Source organism: Desmodus rotundus, chromosome 9 (assembly GCF_022682495.2).
Source record: "Desmodus rotundus isolate HL8 chromosome 9, HLdesRot8A.1, whole genome shotgun sequence".
In the NCBI taxonomy this organism is placed as follows: domain Eukaryota; kingdom Metazoa; phylum Chordata; class Mammalia; order Chiroptera; family Phyllostomidae; genus Desmodus; species Desmodus rotundus.
The window spans coordinates 87,914,912-87,942,207 of NC_071395.1; the positions used below are offsets into that span (position 1 = coordinate 87,914,912).

Here is a 27,296-nt window from a genome sequence, read left to right on the forward strand (position 1 = left end):
TCTATAGTACAGCCAAAAAACTTATTTTGAAATTAAAATTTGTTGGTACAGAATTTTCACGCTTTTAGAAAACCTCATTACTAACAAATAAATCTATTTGTCCATCAAATCATCTGTTTGTTCAAATCATTTGAAGGGATGAAAAATACACTAAAATGTTCTTCATATTTTACTGAGTCTCCAAATTTCTATTGAACAAAATGTTGTTATATATTAAAATTCATTCTTGCTTCTATTGTTGGTCCCCTTTTTATTTTTGTGAATAAGAACATCTTAAGAAAATTACCTAGTTTGTTTATTTGGAGTAAATATAATGATTGATAATAAATACATGAATATTTAAAATGCACTTCCCTTTATATTAAAACATTTTTGAAAGTTCCAAACTATCACTGAAGAACATGCAAGGAGTAATGCTTAGAGCAATATGTGCTAAAGCAGTCATGCATCACTTGTGATTTTGTAACTAAAAGTCTTTCAACCCAACACAAGCCAGAGTCAAACCAGCAAGACCTTAGTAAGCAAGCAAAGCCCTGTCCTCCACAAAGCGACCTGGAATGCTCTTGGCACCTGTTCAAACCAAATCTCCGTTAAGCACTTAGATGCAAGAGACGTATTCATAGTTCAAGATATAAACAGTTCACTTCATCAGAAAGGCAGTGTCCCCTATTTCACTAGAAATTAATCCCAATTTCTTAAGTTTATGACAACTGGGTATCTAATTCTTTTTATACATACAATGAATAAAAGAGAAAAGGAAAAATAATGGAAAAAACCTCAAAGCTTTCTGAAGTTATTCTTCAATGAACAAGAAAAGCAATAAACTGATTAATGTGATGCTTCTGAATCGTCAAGAAAGCAGAAGGAACAACGAGCTTGTATGAAGTATACCATCTCTTTGACACCAAGATGGTCACTAAAACTTTCAAACTTTACTCACTCTTTTTAAGTAATCATTGGAACTTCGACAATATGAAACTAAAAATTTGTGGAGTTATTTTAAAGCAACAAATAAGCAAACAAAAGTAGAATCTGATCTTACACAACTCTTTGGAGTAATATTTTGTCCATCTTCTCTGTAGGTTGGACTCGTGGCATTTGATCTCGTTTGGAGCTTCGCAGTGTATTGTTCCCTACTAACAGACCAAAATAGTAACAATCAGAATTTGGGGTACTGGAGGACATGGGTTTTCAAATCTAGGATTACCAATTTTTTAAGGGGAGAATGAGATGATTGATTATATTAACAATGATATTTTAATAGCAAAGAAAACAACCTAAATAATAGCAACTTGTAATTCTCATATTTTATTTTATTTAAACTAGAGATAAAATATCACCTAAATGCCACATACATGTTTACAAACAAATGTTATTTTTAAGTGGGACTATAATAAACTAGATGTATTTAAGTTTTTCTGCCCCTTCCCCCTTATCCTGAGTGTAAGAAAAGAAAAAAAGCAAAGTACATATTCTTGGAGAAAATAACTATTTTAAAAGGTTAGCAAGTTTTATTGGATTCATGTTTCACATTAAGATGAAGCTTTAAAGTATAAAAAATAACAAAACTTTCATGTAGTTGAAAGTCTGAATTAATTTGAAACCTGTCAGAAATCACAGATAAATCAAAGTCTTCAACTTAAAAATGCACTATGTTAATTCAGGTAAATTGCAATAAGTACAACATGAGTAAGAAAAGAGTTTAAGCTTCCAAATGAACTTGAACAAAAAGACTTCTCCAATATAAAATACAATATAAAAATACCATTCTCAATATTCTACCTTAGCCTGGAGTCTGTCATATACTTTTATTCATATTATTTCAATGAAAGTTCCATGATTACAAATATTTATTCTCTGAACAGCTGCTTCAATGAACAGGAAATGGAAACTAAACATTATGTAATAAATTGAAGTCACTAACTTTCAACCACAAGCCATATCAGGATTTCCTTCACAAATAATGAGCTATACTAAGTATTCCCAAGAGATGAAATAGTAATTCAAGAAGACAAAATTACTATAATAGACTTCCAGCCAAGATGGAGGCATAGGTAGATACACTTTGCCTCCTCGCACAACCAAAAGAAGGACAGCAACAAATTTAAAAGCAAACAAAACTAGAACTGCCAGAAAATCAAACTGTATGGATGTCCTACAACCAAGAAGTAAAATAAGAAACATTCATCCAGACGGGTAGGAGAAGTGGAGAGGACACACGGCAAGGCAACAGGTAGCCAAAGTGGCAGCTGGAGGACCAGGCGGTCCCATATTTGTGTGCAGATAAAGTAGGAGGAAGAACTGGGGAGCAAGACAGACCATGCGACCCTGGGTTCCAGTGCGGGAAAATGAAGCTCCAAAACCTCTGGCTGTAAAAACCTGTGGGGGTTGCGACAGCAGGAGAAACTCCCAGCCTCACAGGAGAGTTACTGGAGAGACCCACAGGGTCCTAGAACATACACAAACCACCCACCCAGAAATCAGCACCAGAAGGGCCCAATTTGCTTTTGGGTAGTGAGGGAAGTGACTGAAAGCTGAGCAAGCAGCATTGTTCCCTCTCTGACCCCTCCCCCACATACAGTGCCACAACACAGCAACCTGGGTTGTCCCACCCTGGAGAATACCTAAGGCTCTGCCCCTTATAATGTAACAGGCTCCCGAGACAAAAAAAATATATGGCCCAAATGAAAGAACAGATCAGAGCTCCAAAAATACAATGAAGCAATGAAGAGATAAGCAACCTATCAGATGCACAGTTCAAAACACTGGTAATCAGGGTGCTCACAGAAATGGTTGAGTATGGTCACAAAGTAGAGGAAGAAGTGAAGGCTATGCAAAGTGAAATAAAGAAAAATTACAGGGAACCAACAGTGATGGGAAGGAAACCAGGACTCAAATCAATGATTTGAAGCAAAAGGAAGAAATAAACATTCAACCAGAACAGAATGAAGAAACAAGAATTCAAAAAAATGAGGAGAGGTTTAGGAAACTCCTAAATGGGACAACTTTAAATGTTCCAACATCCAAATCATACTGGTGCCAGAGGAGAAGAGGAAGAGCAAGAAATTGAAAACTTATTTGAAAAAAATAATGAAGGAGAACTTCCCCAATCTGGCAAAGGAAATAGACTTCCAGGAAGTCCAGGAAGCTCAGAGAGTCCCAAAGAAGTTGGACTCAAGGAGATAAACACCAAGGCACATCACAATTACATTACCCAAGATTAAAGATAAGGAATCTTAGAAGCAGCAAGAGAAAAGGACACAGTTACCTACAAAGGAGTTCCCATAAGACTGTCGGCTGATTTCTCAAAAGAAACTTTACAGGCAAGAAGGGTCTGGAAAGAAGTATCCCAAGTCATTAAAGGCAAGGACCTATACCCAAGATTACTCTAGCCAGCAAAGCTATCATTTAGAATGGAAGAGCAGATAAAGTGCTTCCCAGATAAGGTCAAGTTAAAGGAGTTCACCAAGCCCTTATTATATGAAATGTTAAAGGGACTTATCTAAGGAAAAGAATAAGATTAAAAAAACTATGAACAGTAAAATGACAACAAACTCACAAGTATCAACAACTAAAAACAAAAAAAACTAAGCAAACAACTATAACAGGACCAGAATCACAGAAATGGAAATCACATAGAGGGTTATCAGTGGGGGTGTGGGGGGCGGATGGGGGGAAAGGTACAGGGAATGAGAAGCATAAACAGTAGGTACAAAATAGACAGGGGGAGGTTAAGAATAGAATGGGAAATGGAGAAGCCAAAGAACTTATATATATGACCCATGGACATGAACTAAGGGATTGGGTAGTGCTGGGGGGGGGGGAGTGCAGGGTGGAAGGGAATAAAGGGGAGAAAAAAATGGGACAACTGTAATAACATAATCGATAAAATATATATATTTTTAAAAAGTTATAATGTAAAATCAACACCAAAAAAAGACAAGATTATAATGACTGTGTTTTTTGGTAGTAATTAATAACATTCCTTAGGCTAATTACTAAACAATTTAGAATGTTTGAAAAAGCTACTTTAAAAAGTTATTGATTTTTTGTATACCCCTACACCATAACCCAGACAGCCAAATACTTAGAAACAAATTAGAAAAGTAGATAAAGTAATAAATTGAGAATAATCTCATCAGTCAGTGTGCTAAAGCTGACAGAAGCATTTAAAACTCAGTATGTGGGAAGAGGCAACCTGAAATACCATACTAAGCAGCGGCTTGTCCTTCTTTAAGAATAGATTAAATAATCATAAAAAAGAGCTACCCTTAAATTGAAAAAATGCTTAAACACTAAAAGTAATTCTCACAGAAAATATTAGTAAGAAAGACGGCTGAAACATTTCTCAGTTTATTACACAGGGTGTATACATGACACAACACACCCTTTAACTCACTTGTAGCTATTTTCTGTACCAATGTACCTCTTTCCCTTCACAATAAATTTTCAAAATAGGTTACCGGATCCATGCCCTAACTTTCCATATACTCTCCAATCAACTATAATCCAATTTCCACTCATTCTGAAAGTGCTGTAAGTCAACTCATCAATAATTTCCTCGTTGCTCAAGCAAATGAGCCATAATCTGTCCCTGGCCTCCCAAGTTGATCTCACCAAAACACTAGGACAGTGTTTTAAAGATGCCACATTCATTGGCTCTGTAGAACTATTCTCTGTATTTTTTCTTGAGAAATCTCCTTCACAGTACCCTTCACTAACTTGTCTTTCTCTGCCCATCCCATACATGCTAAAATCCCAGGGTTCTGTGTCTAATCTTATTTATTTCCCTTTTACATGATTTCCCTGGACAATTCAATATACTCATAGTTTTTCAAATAATAAAAAGCTTTGCTCATCAAATCCACATCTCCGGTCCAAATTACTCTCTTGACCTCCGTCCTCATTACAAATACAAGTTGAATAGCCCTACCTCCAATTCAACATGTCCAAAAATAAATTCATTATATTGCCCCTAGAACATGCTCCGATGCAGGCCGAGCAAAGCAGAGGCACTGCTGAAGCCAGCTTTGGGTGAAGGCAGTTGAATCAACGAAAGACGAAGGTCAGTATTATTGCTAAAACCTGGCTGGCACAAGAAAGGACATCAGGCATACAGGTTTCATTTCTTGCCACTGAGACTGTCTCCAGCGGATAACATAATTAACGGAAACTCTAAGTAGGTACTAAGACAGCTCCAAATCACAGTGATGGGGTTGGAGGTCAAGGTGAACAGTGAGACAGAAGCTAGAAGGCAAAGCTCCACCCTGTAAGCCTTCTTAGGAAGGATCACAGGTTCTGCCTGTCACCCAGACTAGCAAGCCGTGGGGCTCATAAAGACAGCCTATAATTAGTACAGGGGACATGATTACAGTGAGCTCATGATTGTGGTACACGTGCCAGTTAGAAAAGAGACTGTGGCTTAACCTCAGGGTGCCGAAACTAACACAGAAAGACAAGCTCCATCACATTGTAAGACGCACTGCCAGGAAAGTGCCTGGTTAGTCCTCTTGAAGAGTAAAACTAAATGTATAGGAAATATAAATTTTTCCCATTCACTCTCCTCCTAATGCTAAAATATTTCAACAGGAATCCAGAAATGTGCTCTCAGTTGATTCCGAACACCAAAGAAACATTGACTTGTCCCTATAAAGAAATAAGCAATGACACGTAAGATTTAAAAGCCTAAAGAAAGACCAATCAAATGCCCTCCTGCAAAAGAAACTTAACATATTTTTTAAAGGGAGAAACATCTAAAACATATTTTTTAATTTGTGCTCTTAATGTGATTCAAGTGAACATTTCAGAGGTAAAAAAAAAGGAAATGAACAATCTGTGATCATAAAAATGTGCTTATAAATGAAAAGCATTACTAAATGTTTAAAAAGATTTTATTTATTTATTTTTAGAAAAAGGGAAAGGGAGAGAGAAAGAGCGGGAAACAAATATCATTGTGTGGTTGCCTCTTGTGCACCCCCAACTGGGGACCTGCCTGCAACCCAGGCATGTGCCCTGACTGGGAATCAAACCAGTGACCCTTTGGTTCGCAGGCCAGTGCTCAATCCACTGAGCCACACCAGCCAGGGCACCATTGCCAAATTTTAAAACCAAATGGAAGAGAATAACTGATTAAATATAGCACAAAATCAAAGCAGTGAATTAGAGGACTAGTTCAAGAAATATTCTAAGAACACAAAGGAAAAAATAAAGAGATGAATGTAGTAAATGAAAATGCAAAAGATAAGGTAGATTAAAAATCTCCAACATTGAAATAATATGATTCCAAAAGTAGTAAATAAAACAGAAACTTGAGAAATAAGAATGAATGATATAATAGTGACAATAGAAGTTAAAACTGCATCAGAGAAGAGCCTAAGACAGTAACTTACGGACCCCCTTCAGCTAGAACAAAAGTGCAATGCCATGAAAAGGATGGAAACTGAAGGTCTGCCAGGCCCGGGTTCCAGACCCAACTAGACATAACGCGGAATTGCGACTCCGGAGAGAAAAGCAGGAGGGAATCAAAGTCCCTCAAAGTAGAGGAATAAAGTCAAACTCACTGGAGGCACAAATGGAGCTCCCTGCTCTTGAGAGGAACCTGAAAACCAGCACGGGTGCTAATTTCTGAAAGCTTTGGCTTATGAGAAGCTAATGTGCCACAGAAAGGCAAAGAACACAAACACAGTCTCCCGTGAATGGGGCAGAGAATTCAAAGCGAAAAGAAGTATGAGCCCCCAAATTCCTACAAACGGGAAGCAAGGCTGAGGAAACTACTCAGCTTAAAACAAATCATTTCTTAATGGTAAAAAGAAAGGTAATTCAGAGGGAAAAACCCAGAGCCACGAAGAACACTCCCAGGAAGCCTCACTGCGCCCTAATCAAGAAACAGGCACCAGATTGGATGCCTGGCTACATTTCAGAATTGCTCTAGAATTGTCAGTGCTGTGTCTCCCATTTTCAGTTTTTTCAGTGGAAGTTCCCCAGTCCCTCTCTCACCACTGTACTGGCCATGTGGGTGGACCGGGGAGTGGGGTGGGGAAGAAGGGGTAACTCACTCCTTTAGTCCACAGGTGTTTAGATTGGAAGAAGTCACACCAAAGAAGCCTTCGCTACCCCTGGATATGATTTTTATTAAATTTATTGAGATATAGTTTATTTATAATAAGATCTACCCATTTAAAATGTAGAGTTTGATGAGTTTTGACAAATGTATAAACTGGCATAACCATCAAAATAAAGAGGCAGATTCTTCCTATCCCACCCAAAAGTTCTCCTTTGGTATCAGTCTACACCTTTCTGCAAACACAGACACCCTGATTTTGTAGAATCTCAAATACATGAAATCAGAGTATGTATTTTTTGTCTGGCTTGTCTGTGGCAAATGTTTTTGAGATTCAGCCATGTTTTTGCATGTATCAAAAGTTCACTTCATTTTATTGCTTGTTATATTCCATTATGTGAATGAGCCATAATTTGCTTTTTTATTCATGTGCTGATGGACATTTAGATTGGCTCCACATTTGGGCTATTGTGAATAAAACTTCCATGAACGTTCACGTGTGGACATGCATTTTCATTTCTCTTGACTGAACACCTAGCAATAGAATTGTGGGGTCACATGGTAAGTTATCTTAAACTTTATAAGAAATTGGCAAACTGTTTTCCAGCATGGTCACGCCATTTTCTATTTCCATCAACACTGCAGGAGACTTCCAATTTCGTTACGTCGTAACCCTGTTGGTCTTCTCAGTATTTATCATTTTAGCCATTTTAATGGGCATGTAGTAGGGTCACATGATGATTTGAAATGCACATTTCCCTCATAATGAATGATGTTGACCATCTTTTCATGTGTATTAGCCTTTTATGTATTTTCTTTTACAAAGTGCCCGTAAAACCTCCTGCACATTGAATTTGTTATCTACCTTTCCTTGACATTGCAAGAGTTCTTCACATATTCTAGACACAAGTCATTTTCTCCCATTCTGTGCCTGGCTAGGTAATTTTCCAAATGGTGTGTCTTTCAAAATAAAGTTTTAACTTTGATAGTCCAGTTTATAGTGTTTTTCTTCATTTGTTACATCCTATCTTAGAAACCTTTGCCTACCCCAAGGTCGCAAAGATTTTTCTGTTTTCTTCTGTAAGTTTTATAGGTCTTTGCTCTTTCATTTAGGTCTGTAACCCACTTCATTTTTTCTCATGTGGATATCCAGTTTTTCCAACCTAATTCCAAAAGAGACCCTGCTTTCATCCTTTAATTCTTCGTGAAAAATCAACCCTACACGTATGTGGAGGCCTAGTACTAGAATTCCTATTCCCTTTAATGGATCTATCTACCCTGTCACCGACACTGCTATCTTTATTACCGCAGCATTGATTCTACAAGTCAGCAATGTTAAGAACTCTTTCTCTTTTTTTAATTGCTTTGGTTTTTCAAGGATAGCTTCAATCAGGCTGAGGAAGTTCCTTTCTATCCCTAATTTGTTGAGAGTTTTTATCATAGATGGATGTTGTATTTTGTTCAATGTTTTTCTGCATCTATTGAGATAATCACGTGACTTTTCTTATTTATATGATGAAATAAATTCTCAGGTGCCCACCAAACTCTTAGTTGGGATAAGTCCATCATTCATGATATAATACGCTTTTTATATTTTTCTGGATACAGTGTGCTAATTGCAAATTTTTAAGTTTATGTATATGAGAAAATACTGGTACATAGTATTATGTTCTCCTAATGTCTTTTTCTTCTCATGGAAACAAAAAATGTGGACTTAAAGTGAGTTAGGAATCATTCCCTCTTTTTCTATTTCTTGGAAAAATATCATGTAGGATGTTATAATTTTCTTCCATAAAAGCCTGATAGAATTCACCAAGAAAGCCACCTGAGCTTAGAGATTTGTGAGGAGGTTAGTGACAAATTAAATTTCATTAGTAGAGATAGGGCCACTTAGATTTCCCACTTTTTCTTGAGTCAATATTGATTTTTGTGTCTTTCAAGAAATATGCCCATTTTATCAAATTTTTCACTGGTATAAAGTCATTTTTAATATTTTCTCATATTCTTAATGTCTGTAGAATCTGTGTGGAGCCTACTCTTTCTTTCATTCCTGATACTGCTAATTTGGGTTTTCTTTCTCTTATTTTTACTTGTGGAAAACTACACCTAACATAAACTTTACCATCTTAACCATTTTCAATACACAGTTCAGTGGTTGGTAAGTGCATTCACGTTGTTATATAACCATCACCACCACGCACCTCCAGAACTTTTCCATTTTCCCAAACTGAAACTCTGTACCCTTTTTACAATGAGCTCCCCACCCCTAGCAACCACCATTCTATGAATTTGAGTACTCTAGGTACCTCACATAAGTGGAGTATACAGTATTTGTCCTTTTGTGACTGGCTTATTTCCCTTAGAATAATATCTTCAAGGTTTATCCATGTTGTGATGTGTCAGAATTTCCTCCCTTTTTAAGGCTCAATAATATTCTGTTATATGTATATACCACATTTTGTTTACTGAGTCGTCCACTGATGCACATATGGGATGATTCCATCTTTCGGCTACCATGAATAATGATGCTATCATCATGGGTGTACACATATCTTTTCCAGTCTCCGTTCTCAATTCTTTTGGACACATACCCAGAAGTGGGATTGCTGAATCATATGGTGCTTCTAATTTGTTTGAGAAGCTGCCATACTGTTTTCCACAGCAGCTGTGCCATTTTACATTCCTACCAGCCATGCACAAGGGCTCCAATTTCTCCACATCCTTGCCATCACTTATTTGGGGTTTTTTTAATAGCTGTCATCCTAATAAGTGGTATCTCACCATGGTTTTGATTTGCATTCCCAGAGTAATCACTGATGCTCATTTAGCATCTTTTCATGTGCTTGTAGGCCATTTGTACAATATACCTTCTTTGGAGAAATGTCTATTAAAGTCCTTTGTCCATTTTCCAGTGGGCTTGTTTGTTTTGTTGTTGAGTTGTAGGATTCTTTATATATTCTGAATATCAATCCTTTTTCAGATATATGATTTGCAAATACTTTCACCCATTCCATGGGTTGCCTTTTCACTCTACAGATTGCATCCTTCAATGAACAAGTTTTTAATTTTAATGTAGTCCGGTTTATCTATTTTTTTTCTTTTGTTGTCTGTGCTCTTAATGTCATATCCAATAAATCACTGTCAAATGCATTATCATAAAGCATTTCCCCTCTATTTTCAGGCTTTACACTTAAGATTTGTGTATCTCGGTTTTTGTATGTTATACATTGATTTTAAAAGTTTATCACAAAACAAAGAATGAACTACAGCTCCATTTATTAACATGGGAGAATCTGGAAACTATACGAGAAAGAAACAAGCATCCAAATAATACATATGATTCCACTTACATAAAGTTTTAACGATAAACACAAAACACAGGACAGTGGTCCTTTAGGAGAAGGGAAGTGGAGGCAATGGGGAAAGAACACCAAAGGTCCCCTGGAGTACGGTAATATGCTATTTCTTGGCTGGGTTAAAAGGAAAGGGATATTTATCATTGTTCTTTAAACTGTACCTGTGCATTTTCATACACATTTCACATGTGTGCTATGTTTTACAGGTGTAAAACATTTTAGGAGTAATACAACTGCTGAATTAGAAATGATCAAAAAATTAAAATGAGGACTAACTTTAGATTTCATGTCTTTGCATTCATCTGAGCAGTAGGTAATAAATACTGTTACGTGCCATCTGCAGAATAGTCTTCTTATCTACTGCTAAATATGAGTGAAAATAAAAATAAATAATAAATAATAATGCAGGCAAGTATCAAATAACACTGAAAAGAAAATGAAAATAACTTTCAATGATCCACACATATTTATTTTAATTTTTCAAGGGGAACTTTATTAGGAATAAAAAGAAAAACAAAACGATGAAAAAAAAATGAGAAGCTTGACAAAAAATAATGACCAGAGATTCATAAATATTTTAACTCTTCATATTTTTCCCATTTCTTCATTTAAAATAGAATGTTCAATTATAAAATTTTTTTAAAAAACCCTTTAAAAGCCACACATTTAAATCAACATTTATTAATATATCTCTGGCTTAAGAATATAACACTGAAAAAGTATTTTATCCCTTTAAAATTAACTTTTACAATACACTTATGAGCTGTCATTCTCTCATTTAGTAAAAGGACAATCAAAACTGTTCCATATTATGATCTCATAAAAAAAACTTGCTTGTGAAATTAAAAGGTGCTATTATAAAATCCCACTCATTAAAAATATTTTTAAGCCCTGGCTGGTGTGGCTTAGTGGATTGAGCACTGGCCTGAGAACCAAAAGGTCACTGGTTCAATTCCCAGTCAGGGCAGATGCTTGGGTTGAGGGCCAGGTCCCCAGTAGAGGACCTGTGAGAGGCAACCACATTGATGTTTCTCTCCCTCTCTTTCTCCCTCCCTTCCCCACTCTCTCTAAAAATAAGTAAATAAATAAATCTTAAAAAAATATTTTTAAAAGAAAAAGTGACTAAGTTTGTCAAAAATCTGACTCACTGGGGGAAAAAAAGCCAAAAAGAAATGCAAGACCATTATTTTCTAAGCTATTCCATCTCAGTTACAATTTGTTACCATTTGGCCTTACCTTGGTAAACACCTAAGAATGGTATTTAATTAGTATTTAGTGTTGAAAATTAATGAGTAGCTAAGTGGTTTTATGAGTGTGTGAAAGTTATGTTTCATTGACACCCTAAGAAACAGTTTCCATTCCTCATTTATGTAGTAGTCTTATTTGTAGAGCTCAAGGTTAAGGCGTTTACCCAACAAGTGTTCATTGCACCAAAAATAGCAATTTCCATACTAAGTGTTCTACCCAAACAAAATGATGAAAATGATTATTTTTCTTAAGATAAATGATTAAATTTTCTTTTCTTTTTCTTAAAGACTTGGTAGGTAGAGCTCCTCTGAAACCCGACCAAAAGAAGAGCAACCAGAAGTTGATCAGGGGTGATTATCGAAAAGGGAGACAATGAACTGCACGGAAGCACAGAACAGAGGTCTCCCCTGAGGCAGTTTACGCACCCAACTCCTAGTCCCTATTCCCATTCCATTTCCCCACCTCGTCAGCCATCCTTCATGTAGTAGGTCAGGTTTTGCAACAATCCAACAGAAGACCCAGGTTTAGATCTCCAAGTCTGTAAAGGAGCCACTAATCACCTATGGCTATCTACATTAATTAAAATTTAAGGAGGTCAAAGAGGGTACGGGATTCAAATATATGGTGAGAGAGGGAGACTTGACTTTGGGTGGTGAACACAATCCAATGTACAGATGATATATCATAGAATTGTGCACTTGAAACCTCTATAACTAACGTCACCCCAATAAACTTAATAAATTAAAAAATAATAAATAAAATTAAGTTCCCCTGTCACACTAGCCACATTTCAAGTGCTGAAGAGTCACATGTGAATAGTGGCGACCATCTGGACGGCACAGCTACAGAACATTTCCACTACCACAGCAAGTTCCACTGGACGGTGCTGCTATGTAGCATCTTTTCTCAAACAACAGGGCGATTCTTAAATAAAATGAGCGTATTTTTAGTGAATAATATTTAAGGATGTTTTACTATGTGTAATCCTAACCATATTTATTTATGCCAATGAGCATAAAGAATCCCTAAGAAGAAAAGGTATCAATCAGCTTCCCCATACATTCACTCAACAACTTAGGAGCAGGAGCTATTTATAGTGTGTCATTTACATATAAGAATAAAGGTTAACAAGGTAAAAAGAGTCTATTGTAGTTTCTGAGTATCCAGGCTAAAAATTTAAATTAATATTTTTAAAGTGAAAAATGTTTTCACACAAATCAACAGAATCACAGGTACATTTTCATTATACTTGGGCACCATCTGCTGGCCATGTTGTTAAACTGGACAAAAAATGAAATACAAGCAATATTGGGAGACATTTTTAAAGCACAAATACAATCCCAGCTTTTTGCCACAATGCATTCCGGGAAAACCACATCATAAAGAGGCACCATGTAACCCATGGAAAGATCTCATTAAAGCAAGATGCAAAAAGTATAGTCTTCTATAATCATTTAAAATAGGATAATTATTCTCCATGTTTTTTCTCATAGGTATGAACATAAGTATTGTTTACAGAACACAACATAAATTTAAATATAAAACTTTAACTTATGTAAAGTTAACCTAAATATAACACAATAAGAATAATAACTCTGTTTGCACACTCTTAGAATTTTTAAGTAATCTGGATGGTAGTTCTTTATAAAATGGTATCTAAAGAAATCCAAATTAATGCCTTATTTTCTATCAGTAAAGTTCTCTATAATAAGCTGAATTAATGTATTTCTTTTACTGCAAAGCAGTATTTAAAGGTTGGGGTTGATTCAACTTTACTCTTCTTTACCCTCTCCTAAGTCATGTCTTAATCAAAGATTCAAGTAAAAATAATAAGTGGTATTAAATCATTCTTTTTCATCTTTCCTATCACAGAACCTAACTGCACTGCGGTGACAAGCTACCAGACCACATCATACTTCACTAAAAAGCCTTAGAAATAATTACAAGCCATTAAAAAGAAGCTTCAAAACATTTTTTCACAAAATTGTAAGACAAAAATACAACTTATTATCTTATGTTCTATCTTTTAGAAAATGTACAAAAAGAAAACATAGAGATGACATAAACTTAAGTCTAAATATGACTTAGGCAGCTTCTAAAATATAATGCGGTAAAAATGCAAAAAAAAGAACCCCCCCAAAAAAACAAATAGGCCATCCACACTGCGTTCTGTCTGTCTATCCTGGAAAAAGGGACTTGCTGCGTTAGCTAAATACAGAGTCTTTCAAAGTCTCTTTTAAAACACAATTACCACTCTTTACTCTGAGGGCATGCAGGATTCAGACTTACAGTCTGAACCATTTTGTACAGTCATTAACTTATTTATTTTTCTCAGGAAAACAAAATGATTTTTAGTAACTCAAAATAATTAATGGCCAATGGATTTCAAGATATCACCCTTTGGGGGGATTATGTAATTGGAGAAGCCAAGCAAGGGTCAAACAACCTGACGAGCAGGCCCCTGGGTGAGCTATTAAACCAGCGATCACCACACCAGTGATGACAGATGGTGGTAGCAACAGCTCATACTTCCACAACTCTGTGTCAAAGACTCTATTTCTCCACTTTACAAAATAGGAAGCCAGAGTGTAGAGAAATTAAGTAACTCGCCTGAGGACACATGGTTGCCAAGTGTCAGAAGTGTGATCCGAACAAAGGCAAACTGACTCATTTCAGCTCAACCCAGAAATAACCAAGAACAAAGGCACAGTGGCCCCGGATGCCAATGTAGCTCAGGTGGGGCAAAGACGGACTGAAGGGAAATTTCCCTGTTTTGCACATAGTGCTCAGACCCAGGTGGGGTGTGAAATCATGAAGACCTGGATCTATCACGGGGAAAGCTGCCTGCCCTCGCTGAAGCTGTTACCTCACCTATCAGTGCAAACAGCAATCGTGTCCGCCTCGCACAGCTGTAGAGAAGAACTAGGTGGATAACTTACAAAGACTTCCGGAATAGGATCTAGCACCCAGTAGGCACTCCATCAGTGGCACAACTTGTGCCACTTGGTTTCTGTTTTAACAAATTAGAAATTCAAGTGGCATACATAAATATTCAGATTATTTATTGGAAAAAAATTCGTTCCTATGTTTAAATCTGTATATTTGTTATATATAGTAAATGTATGAATATGCATCACTAATGTTAACAATGTGTATGCCCAAAAATAAGATGGCATTTTGGAGGGTAAATTGACTGTAGCAATCAAAAAATAAGTGTGTGATTATTAAAAATAACATAGACACATGTACAAAAAGTTTTTAACTTTCCTCCCAAGCTAGCCCCACTCCCTAAAGGTAAAACATTTTGTATATGGCACCTGGAAAAACTCCACACATGTGCACATATATGTACACAAATGTATCCACATATCCTCTAAAATACACATGCACACACAAAATGGCAGCTTACTATACTTTTAAGTACTTCTTTTGAACTTTATCTTAGAGATCCATAGATTTCTGTACCATTGCACAAGATCCTGAACCTACTAATAACCCCTCCAACAGCTCATGTATTGAATTTGGTAAGGTGCCTAGCTATTGAAAGAGCAATTCCTCTTCTGGGATCAACGACAGCCCAGACACATGCAGAGGTATAATGGTAAATGTAATAGGATGTTAACATTCTACAGAGGCATTGCTTGTAACAGTAAAGAATTAAAGCCACAGACACAGGTTAAATTACAGTAAGTCCACACTACGGGCTAGTATATGCAGTTAAAAAGATGGAAACAGGCTACATGACACAGGTTTAAGACACAGTTAAGCGAGAAAAAGCAAGTGTCAGAGCAGTATGGACAGAATAAGTCAATGTGTAAGTCTGTAATTACATATGGGGAGTGTGGGTATGCGTCTGCTTAGAGGGAAGCAGCCAAACTGTTGATGGCTATTGCCTCTCGTGAGGAAAGTGGAATGAGGAGGACACAGAGAGCAGGACTTCTATTTTTTTACTCTACACATTTCTACAAGGTTTTTATGATAAGCATGTATTGCATATAGATTACATACTTTTCTAAAATGAGGATAAAAACTCTATTAGTCATCTGTTGCTGCATAGCAAATTAGCACAAACTGAACAGCTTTAAACAACACATGTATTTCCTGAGTCTCTGCAGGTCACAAGTGCAGGCACAGCTGGGCTGGGCCTCTGCACTCAGGGTCTGACCAGAGTGGGGCTCTCATCTGGAGGCTCAACTAGGGGAGGATCCGCTATCCCCACTCCATGGTTGTCAGCAGCCTCGCTTCCCTCAAGGCCACAGAATTCATAGCAGTTCACTTCTTCAAAGCCAGCAAGGAAAGACAGCAAGACCCGACAGGCAGTCTGCTAGCAGGACAGTCTTATATATTATAATGTAATCATGGAAGTGACGTCCCATCACCACTGCCATACTCTATTAGAAGCAAGTCACAGGTCTTGCCCACACTCAAGGGGAAGGGACTACACAAGATTGTGAACACCCAGAGGAGGGGTCATGGGGCGACCTGAGAGTCAACCTACTAGGAAGACAATGATGGTCTTCACTGGATCTCAAAGGCAGGCATCTGAAGGATGACCGAGAAGTAAGGTACACGGACATAGCTCATGGTCGTAGAACTAAATGGAATCTACCAACCTGTACCGGACGAGATCTAAGTCTGTGGTCTCACAGTAACATTTTACATGTTAAAAAACCATGCTCCAAACTCAATATAACTAAAATATTTCATTGTGAAGAAAATAAGCAGATCTTTGACATAAAAATCTAATAACAGATCTCATAAAATAGCAGTGCAATTTGGAAAGTGGTTTTTCTAAAAGAAAACATGGCTAATAACGTAACCTTCAAACAAGAACTATGAGAAAGGAAAGAAAGCAAAGAATAAAACCGGGATGGACCTAGCCAAGTGCTGAAGCTGTGGGATGTGAAACACTGAGTCTACTAGTGGCTAATGCATATTTGGTAGAAAGAAGAAAGCACGATAATAAGCCTGATAGCATAAACCTCATAATACTTCTAAGGTGTTTAGAACCAGGCTACATACCACATCCTACAGGAAGGATAAAGGTAAAGGAAAGGTGCCATCTCTACTGAATAGGGAGCCCTAACAAAGAGGCTTCAAAAGGACTCTACATCTTTAATAATATAAAAAGGCTAGGACACAAACAGCATAATCTAAAATGCCATTAGAAATACTTCACATACAAAAAGGTCTAAGTAAAGCAGGATTTTATAAAGTGATCAAAAAAGAAACACTAAGGGGGAAAATCTTTTAAGATTAAAGAGGTTTTTCAAAGGACAAGTTGAAGTGGTTGTAAAATTTATGAGGCAGCCTTAAACTTCAGTTCTAAGTAACAATAAATTATTCACTATAAAAATATACATGTGTCAAATATTATAAGCCTCTTAAACTTTTTTAAAACAATTTCTTGCAGAACTGATTAGATGTACTAGGTCGATACTAGCAGATACTTTTTCATTAGCACAGTATGACTGCTCGGGAAAGGAGCACCTTTTGAACAGAAATATGAAGACAGACCATCATTAGGCCTCAGCACCACTCTGATCTGAACTCACACGTTGTGTACATGGCCTTAAAATCAACTTTATTGCCTATACCTAAACTAAATGTTAGTTTTAGTTTCTAAAGGCCTTCATGTAAATAAGATTTCAAGTACATGTGAATTAATTAAAAGTTTTAAATAAATCAAATTAAATTAATTGAGAAACATATAAGAAAAGACATACTGGGTTGTTTTGCTTTTGCAGCCCTAACTGGCCTTTGGCCTTACTTATATTCTAATACTTGACCGGAAGGACGTGTAAGTGTGACTTTTCCAGCTCCTTCGTTGTCTCTCTATTCCTCGCAGTGTGTGAGGGGCATCTCCATAGCTTACAACCATACTTCTCTTAATCTCTTCTAAATTTGACCTTACCCTCAACATTTTCTAAATTGTTTTTAATCTCTGTGTGCCATTCTCTCTGCCACAATATACCTATCTCAAAGGGTTTTTGTACAGATTAAATTTATGTGGCAGTGCCTAACACCATCCAACCTTCAAGAATGCACACACTCACCAAACATAAGTGCTTATGAAGTTCCTAACAGTTTCCTGCCCAGTGTTAGGCACTAGAAATATAGTGTAAACAGGAAGATCACAGTTCTTGCCTCATGAAATTTACAATCTAGCAAAAAGGACAGGAATGGAACCTCTGCACACGTGATGAGCGCAACAAAGAACACAAGAGTACTCTGGCATACAGAAGAGTCACCTAAACAGACCTGGGATGTCAGGGAGGGCTTTTATGAACTTATAAGATCTGCAGAATGACTAGGACCTGAGGGTTGCCTGCTTTTCCCATTAATTACTTATTATATAACTGATAACTAAAGCCTTATGCACTTCAGTAATTTGCATTAAAATGCCATTTTGTTAAAGCTGAACAACAAAGAGAAATAAGTTATCTGTTAAGCTTACACAGATTTCACTATGGTATCATTTTCCAGAAAAAATCATGAATATTTAAAGAATATTCTCACTGTGTTTCTTAAACATTTCTTCCTCTTGTATGAGCAAGAAAACTGGAGATCTCATTTACTTCCTACCCTGAACCCCACTCTTATACACACCTTAATCTTGATGAAAACTTCCACAGCCACACAGAAACACTGTACTGAAATTATCCATGTACTTACCTCCTCCCCTATCCATCTAAAACAACGGGTCTAGTTCAAATGACTGAACAGATAACAAATGGGTGATTCTGCTACCAGACATTCTTCACTTTCTATGAAGATACAGTCTCTCCCCTCTTCTGGAATCATGTGATTCCCCCTTTTTTACCTTTCTTCTTTCTACTTTTGAAAGCATATAAAAATGGAAAGCAAATACTTTCCATTTAACCCTACTTTCTCTTAACCCTACTTAAAATTTAAAAAAGAGAAAAGCTCAAGTTCAATAACAGATGCAATTGACTCAAGCTCAGTGTCAGGAATTACCAGGAAATCATGACTACTCGGAGTAACGAGGTATTACTTAGCTCCAACCTATGGCTGTCTTCCAGAAAGACTGCTAGGTTTCCACTTTTTAAAATAAGCCAGAAATTTAAGTATTTACACAAAATACTCTAATTGTTAATTTTGACAACTCAATAAAAAAATCGTGACATTATGTAAGTTAAACAAAACAAATCTATATACATGATTCATCCAGGAAGATCACCAATTTTCAACCACTGGTGTGACTCCAAGACAGAGGGAGCTCCCTTAGTTCACCTTTATACTGTAAACTCGATCTTCATGACACCAGAGAGGAGCCCAGCATTTAGTCAGACACTCAGCCAATCTTCCGGTGAACACCTGACGCATTTCACAGCCAAACCAAGAGCTGTCTTTTTCACTGTTTGCACATCACGGTCTCTTTACATCTTCATCTACCTGCGCAAGGCTAACAAAAGCTCCACAACTGCACCTCTCCTACTTTTAAATCTCCCATGAATGCAAAAGTAAGTACTTTACACCACCTCCTATGGACTACTCACGTCGTTTTGCTCTTCTGAACATGTCCTTAACTATACCGCATCATTCTTCTTTGCCCCTCTATTTTAATGTTTCCCTTTTCTAATCAAAACGTTCATGTGGACTGGATCTCTTGCTTTGTGTTCATCTATTCTTTTCCATCATAATACCTGAGGTCTGAAAAACCTATAACCAGACTACATCAACTATGAAGACATTTCAAATTCCTAATAACTTTCTATATCTGATTAAGTGATAAACCAAAAAACATGTAGTAGAAAAGATTATTTTGTTAACCAAATCAAATTCCAAAAATTAAAATTACCAAGAGAATGGGGAGGAGTGAAATATGAAGTATGGTACAAGTCAACTGACACTATCCAATATTTTAACATTTGAGAGAACAATGTCAAAAGTAAAACTCAAAATCTGATAAAAGTCCAATTTAAGCCTATCCCCCCTAAAGGCCAAAAGTTATACAACAACAATCATCTTTTTGTGCATTTCAAAACTTAGAAGTTTACTTTTGTTTGCACTAACAGTCCTACGTAAGCACAGTACTTTAGTGAAAAAGCACAGTTTAATGAGGTTTATGTTTATATTCACTATTTTATTGAATCAAAACTAATATTGTTCAATGAGGAGAAAAGGAGAGAAGTTCAAGCCTAAGTTGTCAGATGGATATGCAAGATGTTACAATTTGTTACAGTTAATGTTTGTTGCAGTCATTGATAATGTTCTTAATTCATGCTTGTCATAAAGGCAACAGAGAATTGTGTTATTTGAAGATTCTCAGGAACCACTTTCCAAGCAATGTAAATTATATGTATATAATTATACACACACACACACACATATATAAAACAGATATCCAAAAAGTGGCTAAAAAATATAACATAAATTTGAATATATAGTACATGAAAAATCAAAACTGTCATTTTAAATTCCCAATATCCCTTCACAGACCTCAACTTTAACAAAAATATAAAGTAAACCAACTACTTACCATTAAAAAAAGGGGGAAATGAAATGTATGAACCAGTTCCAAAGACAGGCTAAATGATGAAACACATTCGAAGTCCCATTTTCATAACATACCTGTGGGTATCAGTTGGCGACTGCACCAAAGAGCAATTGTCTCCAGAAGAAAGCCTCCACGATTCATTTAATTTGTGGTCACTTGTCCCCAGCTCACCCATTACCCAGTCTGGTAATCCTTCTGGGCTTGCATCTTTTGCTCGTGCTGGATTTGGTTCATCAAAATAGATGGACTAATTTTTAAAAATTAGAAAAATTATTCTTTAAAAATGTACTGCAATGAAATAACTAGTTAAGATTTCCATCAAGTTTCAGATTTGGTAACAACTTTTCAAATACTCAAATTCAACTACAATAAGTATATAAAAATGTATCATTCAATACACAATTGTGAAATATTAAAATACATAGAATGGATAACATTTATATTTTAGTTGTGTTCTGCTGTATAAGAAATCTGATGAATGATAAAATAGAATAACAGATAAATCTGATAATAATTATTTGTAATTATTTGTTATCAACAATTATTGTTGATAATAAATCTGATAATAATAAAAAAAGGAATATTAGCTTTATGTAGACATAGTAGAAAGTTCTTTTTAAATCATGTGCTCTCTTATTTTTTCTGTGATCATTAGCTACTCTACAGCCACCCCTCCCCCCAAAAATCAGTGGGCAGAGAAACCACAATAAATAAAACTTAGGAATCCCTTCATAGGATGAGAAGAACAGAGCTGAATACCTAGGATTTAGCTCTGGCCATGCAATAAATGAGCTGGGAAATCCAGTGCAGGTCTCCAGGCTTCCTCATCGTTATTTGTACAATAAAGCCCTTACCTATGCTTTCGTGAAACTGAGTGTGAATGGGAAAACATAATATAGCACACTCACATCTTACTATCTGAGTGTGTTTCAGAAAATGGTCTGCATTTAATCATTAAGAAGAATGACATTAGCCCATTTATTTCTCTTTAAGTGAGCCAGGCTTCATGACGCATTTCTGAAGAAAATTCTGCATTAACTGGATGCTTCTGCAACAATTCTCCCAGCCCTACACAAAAATCCTCAATGTTTAACCAAATATTAAGTCAAGTAACTACTATCCCAAAGACTACCGATTGTAAGCAAAAGGTATGGCTCTACTTTAACATGTGATTGGGAACAGCATTAAAACTTTTGGCACTCTCCTACGGATAACAGATATTATGGTCTAATTGTGCAGCACCTCTCTTGAATGAATTTTTGGTTTTTAACTAACACAAAATAAATCTTAAAATACATTACACAAGAATTCCACTATTTATTATTTTTTTAAAGGTGTCCTAACAGCAACTGCCTATACCTATAACTGTAGTCAGATTTCTCAAGTATTCAAACACCATACAAACCAAGACATATTTCATGGTGACAAGCACCAGGACAGTGACAATTCATCAACCAAGTATAATTGTGACTGCCTTTTGTAACAAACCTGGTTTTGATCCTGAAATTAAATGAAGTACAGGAAATCACTTCTAAACTCAAACTTACTATTGCCATTTTATTAGAGTAGAAAGGAACTGTAGAAGTCATCGATCCAACCTCTCATGAATTTTTAAATATGAAAGTTTAATAACTAAAATTTAGTAACATACATAAAATGTTATTATAAACAGTGAAAATTAGTGGAAAATTAAGGCCTAAATTTTAAAATGCACTTTAAATTTTTTAAAGGTTTTATTTATTTATTTTTAGAGAGAAAGGAAGGGAGAGAGATAGAGAGGGAGAGAAACATCAATGTGTGGTTGCCTCTCACGTGGCCCCTAATGGGGACCTGGCCCATAAGCCAGGCATGTGCCCTGATTGGGAATCAAAATGGCGACCCTTTGGTTCATAGCCAGTGCTCAATACACTGAACTATACCAGCCAGGGTGCACTTTAAATTTTTTAGAAATATTGAAGAAGACAGATAACTAAATTAGTAATTATAAGCCCCTTACAGGCCGATATCGGATTTCTATTCAAGGGAGAAAAAACTGAATCAGAGAAAAACATTAGTTTTCACTAATATATTATTTAGAATTTGTAACTTACTAATATGATTACTCCCAAAGGAATAAAAATTTGAGTTTTAAGGAAACAAAATGAAACTAATACATTTTTTGGTCAATGACACCTACCATGTATGAAGGTAAGGTTTTCAGTGTCCCTGGTTCAGGTCGATATACAAAAGGGCCTTCGATCACTCCTCGCTTAAGCATATGCAGTAACAGTTTCGCATACAGGTTCCGATTCTTCCTGCCCATTATTCCTGTACCTGTTCCTGAAGGCTCACACAGCTTTCTAATCCAAAGTGCACACCTCTGCCGTTCTAGAAATACATAAAAACTATTAGAGGCTTGATTTCTCAGTATATAAACATAAATGAAAGTCCTATACAAATGTGCTTTTGCCTAGAGCAGGGGTCGGCAAACTCGCCCTACGAATGGACACGCAGTGAACACTGTAGGCCCTGCAGGCCTGGGGTCCTGGCACAGCTGCTCCACTCCGCCGCTGGAGTGTGCAGGCAGCCACACACCACATGTAAAAACGGGCATAGCTGTTTTCTAATAAAACTTTACCAAAAAGGCAGCAGGACGGATTTGGCCCAGAGGCTACGATTTGCCAACCCCTGGTCTAGAGTTTATCAGTTAATTACTAATCAGGTAAGACATATGCAAAGAAATATTTTCTCAGAAGTAAAATCTCTGGATTACTGTCAAATATAAAGTGACGAGATTAAGTCCACTGTAAAAACATCTCTAAAATAATTTTAGTTGTGCTGAAAAACCTTTCTATAATTGTCATTATACAAACCAAGAGAGAGATAAAATGCAATCTTCTTTATTTAAGCATTTTAAACTTAATCTAAAATTAAATCTCAAATGTTTTATTTATTAAAGCTGATCATTTTCAGGGATTTGTAGTTGATTTATTTAGGGTTTTCTTTTAACCTCTCTAAAAATAATTGAAGGCTATTTACATATAATTTTGTAAAATAATTATCATTTTAAAAACTACCTAAAAAACAGAGCACAGTTTAGTCCACATATAATGACCTATGGACTGTCCTATCTTGCCACGACACAGAATTGTTTTCGGGTCTCATGAAAATGATTTTGACACTAATCTTTTACCAGTCTAACTCAATTCGAGGATTATACATCTAACACAAATCATAAGCCTTCTTTAATCTCCTAGCTTCTAAAGGTCATATTCATGTATTGTTTTACCTACAAAAATCACTGGGCCCGGATTTACTACTTTGCTCATACCGGATTTATTACAACAGGTATGAGAGCTGGCCTCTAAAGGACTTCTGTATTTTTAGCTTTGAAAATTATATAATCACAAAGCAAACTTCATAAAATATTGGGCATCCTTTGTGTAAAAAGAAAATGCAAAAGTAAAACTGATAAACCTAAGTAATCAGTTTTTCAAACTATGTGTTATATGCCCAGCAGCAAACTGAAATTTATATATTTTTGGAATGGCTAGAATTCAGTACAACTTAATGAACAAAAAAGAACTCATCCCTTTACTTAAAATGATGGAGAGAAAACATTTTCAAAAGTAGAATTCAGCTGTAAGAAGATGTAAGTTGTTGCCAATGCGCAGAGTCCTGCGTGGGGTGTGAGATCCTAAACGCCCACTGACAACTAACTGAGTAAGAGAAGGCAGGGGTGTCCCGATACTGACAAAGAGCCGTGAGCCAAAGATTATAATTCGTCCAAATCTCGTACCTAAAATCCATTTTCAAAAGAAGATAACTATGACAATAGTTTGATTTGAAATACATTTAAAATGGGAGATTTTAATAAAAATTTTTCCTAATCAGCACATCTAAGACGAAAAGAAAAAAGGTATCACATATCAATAGATGACTGACAGTGTAGAAACACCACTAAACACTAACGAAAAGTCACGAGTGAGCAGTGAGGCAGGCCATAAGCATTCTGAAGAGCAGCAGAGGAAGCAAAGGAGGTTACAGTGGGACGGGCAAGCGGGCCGAAGAGGAAGCTCCAGGGGAAGACGGCACCCGGCAAGGGTCTAGGAAACACTGCAGCCCGCAACAGTGAGGACAGCGCATGCAGCTCCTGGAATACGCACCTAATACTGGCTCGGCTTCTCACTGTAAATCTAGAGTTCCCTCAGACACCTTGGACAGAGTAAGAGCCGGTTTCCTGGATCCCCTCCAAACCCTCCACTCAAAAGCTGCCAAATCAGATTTACCTTTACATACACTCTTATGCCCAGTACAACTCAGAGAACCTTCCTGCCCCCACTAACTCTTTCCAATCACTCCAAATACCTTAAGTGATTTGAAGGTTCTTTGACTTGAAACAAAGACTCCCATTCCAGAATCAGAGATAACAGACCAGAAATTGGAGACAAGATAGCAACATACACTCACTCACACTTGGTTTTTTTTACTCCTTACCCAAAGATATGTTTATTGATTTGAGAGAGAGAGAGACAGAGACAGAGACAGACTGATGTGTGTGTATGAGAGAGAAAGACATTGATGTGGGGGGGGGGGACACTGATGTGACAGAGAAGTATCAATGCACCCCGGGGATTGAACGGGCAACCTTTGGGTATATGGGACAATGCTCCAACCAACTAAGCCACCCGGCCAAGGCCACACTTGATTTTATTCAGTCAACCCAAAGCACACAAGACCGATAGATTATTTTCCACTCCTATAAACAAAAGGGTCAGAGAGCAGATGGACAATAGGCTCCCAAAAAAGGAAACATTCCCATGATAGGAGAAAAAAGATGCTGAAGAAATAGTTGTAGCTAACTTTAGAGCTCCATGTGCTTTAAGCTCATAAGATATAAGAATTGGTATCACAGTCTTCCCATGGTTTAGTGAGACATAATCACTAAATTTTTATTTACTCTTGAATAGTTCAAAATTAATCCTACATCAGGTTAAGATAAAAATTGGCATTAACAGAGTGCAGCTTTATTTCCATATTGTGTTTCATTGGTTTGATGAAATAATATAAAGAAAAAATTAATCTTAAGAATCTAATTTTCAGCCCTGGCTGGTGTGGCTCAGTGGATTGAGCGCCGGCCTGTGAACTAAAGGGTTGCGAGTTCGATTCCCAGTCAAAGCACATGCCTGGGTTGAGGGCTAGGTCCCCAGTGGACGACGCATGAGAGGCAACCACACACTGATGTTTCTCTCCCTCTCTTTCCCCCTCCCTTCCCCTCTCTAAAAATAAGTAAATAAAGTATTTTTAAAAAAACAATCTAATTTTCAAACATAAATCTTACCTGACCTATGGGGTAATTTTAAAACAAAGGGCTTCATATCCACCACAAAGTGATCAAATTCTGCATCCAGCTTCTCCCATTGTTCTTCTTCACTTTCCATTTCCATACTTCAGTCTATAAAAGATTTAAAAATTAAAGTATTAAGGATATGTATGCTGAAAGCTACAAAACTGATGAAAGAAATCAAAGAAAACTCATCAGCATTAAATATCAATTCTCCCCAAATTGGTCTATAGATTTCACCCAACTCCAATCAAAATCCCAACCCTATTCTTTGCACACACAAGCTGAATCTAAAATTTATATTTCAGAAAGTTAAAGGGACTAGAATTGCAAAAAGAGTTCTGAAAAAGAAAAACAACACTGAAGGTCTCACGTTACCCAATTTTAAGATGCCAGTGGCGAGTGTGGTGAAGACGGCGTGACGCTGGTGGCAAGACAAGGCACGAAGTTCAATGGGACAGACTATAAAGTCCAGACCAGAGTCCAGATACTGACCAGGAAGGACAACTGACTTTCCACAAAGGTGCAATGGATAGAGAAATTACAGTTTTTGCAACAAATTAGGCTGTAACAACTGGACACCCAAATGCAAAAAAAAATTACACAAAACTCAACCTACGCCTTATAGTGTATGTAAAAAATAGCTCAAAATCAATCACAGACCTAAGTGTAAAATGTAAACCTACAAAACTTTTAGAAGTATAGGAAACAATCTTCATGGCCCTGGAAGAGGCAAAGATTTCTTAGATACAACATAAAAAGCACTATCCCTATAAGAAAAAACTGATAGATTAGATTTCACCAAAATAAAAAACTTCTGCTCTGCAAAGGACTCTGTTAAAGGACTGAAAAGAAAAGCCACAGACTCAAAGAAAATATTTGTAAACTATGTATCTCATAAAGGACTTATATCAAGAACATATAAACAACTCTGAAAACCGTAAGAAAACAAACAACCCAATAAGAAAAATCAACAAAAAAATTAGTCTCTTTACCAAAGAACATATACAGATGACAAATAAGCACATGAAAAGATGCTCAACATTTTTAGTCACTAGGGAAATGCAAATTAAAACTACAGTGAAATATCACTACACACCTAGTAGGACCGCTGAAATAAAAACTGCAAACAATACCAAGCACTGGTAAGAACGCAGAACAACGGGGATTCTCTGTTGGTAGTTATGCGAGATGGTGCGATTACTCTGGAAAACAGGTTAGCAGTTTCTTACACAGGTAAACATACCTTTACCATGGCCCAGAAATCCCATTCTTAGGTATTTACCCAAGTGAAACAAGATCCATATTTACACAGAAACCTGAATGTGAGGTTTGTAAGAGCATTTTTCTTCTATAATCACCAAACGCTGGAAACAACCCAAATGTCCCTCACCTGGGGAATGGATAAACAAACTATGGTGAAAGGACAGAATGAAACGGCGCTCGGCAACAGGAAAGAACTTCTGCTACAACAGCATGAACGTCAAACACATTATGCTTAGTGAAAGGCAGCACACGGAGATTTTTCAGGTGTCGGAATTGTTCGGCGAACTGTCTGTGGAGGGGTTGTAACACCCGACTTTATGCTTGTGTAAAAACTCGTAGAACTGTATCCCCCCAAATGTGATTTTAACTATGTAAATTTAAGTATTTTTAATTCCCCTCAAAAGGGTAACATATTGGTCCTTGTATTTCTTCCTCATTAGCAAGAAAACACTGAATATAAAGGGGCAAATCCCAAAAATCAGAAATGTAGGTTTTGACAAAATTCCTTGAGTTAAAAATATA

General features: G+C 36.6%; 1 protein-coding gene across 8 annotated transcripts in view; it reads right to left on the minus strand.

The window, feature by feature from the left end:
- Positions 1–27,296, minus strand: part of CEP112 (centrosomal protein 112) — a 370,586-nt gene that overhangs the window by 338,722 nt on the left and 4,568 nt on the right. For 6 of the 8 annotated variants that reach the window (XR_006653046.2, XM_045182486.3, XM_053911957.2 and 3 more), the window contains 4 exons: positions 25,506–25,619; positions 22,362–22,552; positions 20,260–20,432; positions 1,043–1,136 (listed from right to left, as the gene is read on the minus strand). Coding sequence is in view for 7 of the 8 variants with exons in the window: in XM_045182486.3 (XP_045038421.2) it covers positions 1,043–1,136; positions 20,260–20,432; positions 22,362–22,552; positions 25,506–25,611 (564 nt within the window). In the remaining variant the exon portion in view is untranslated. Of the gene's footprint in view, positions 1–1,042; positions 1,137–20,259; positions 20,433–22,361; positions 22,553–25,505; positions 25,622–27,296 lie in introns of those variants that run through there. The other 2 variants (XM_045182485.3, XM_045182487.3) reach the window with 2 other exon arrangements.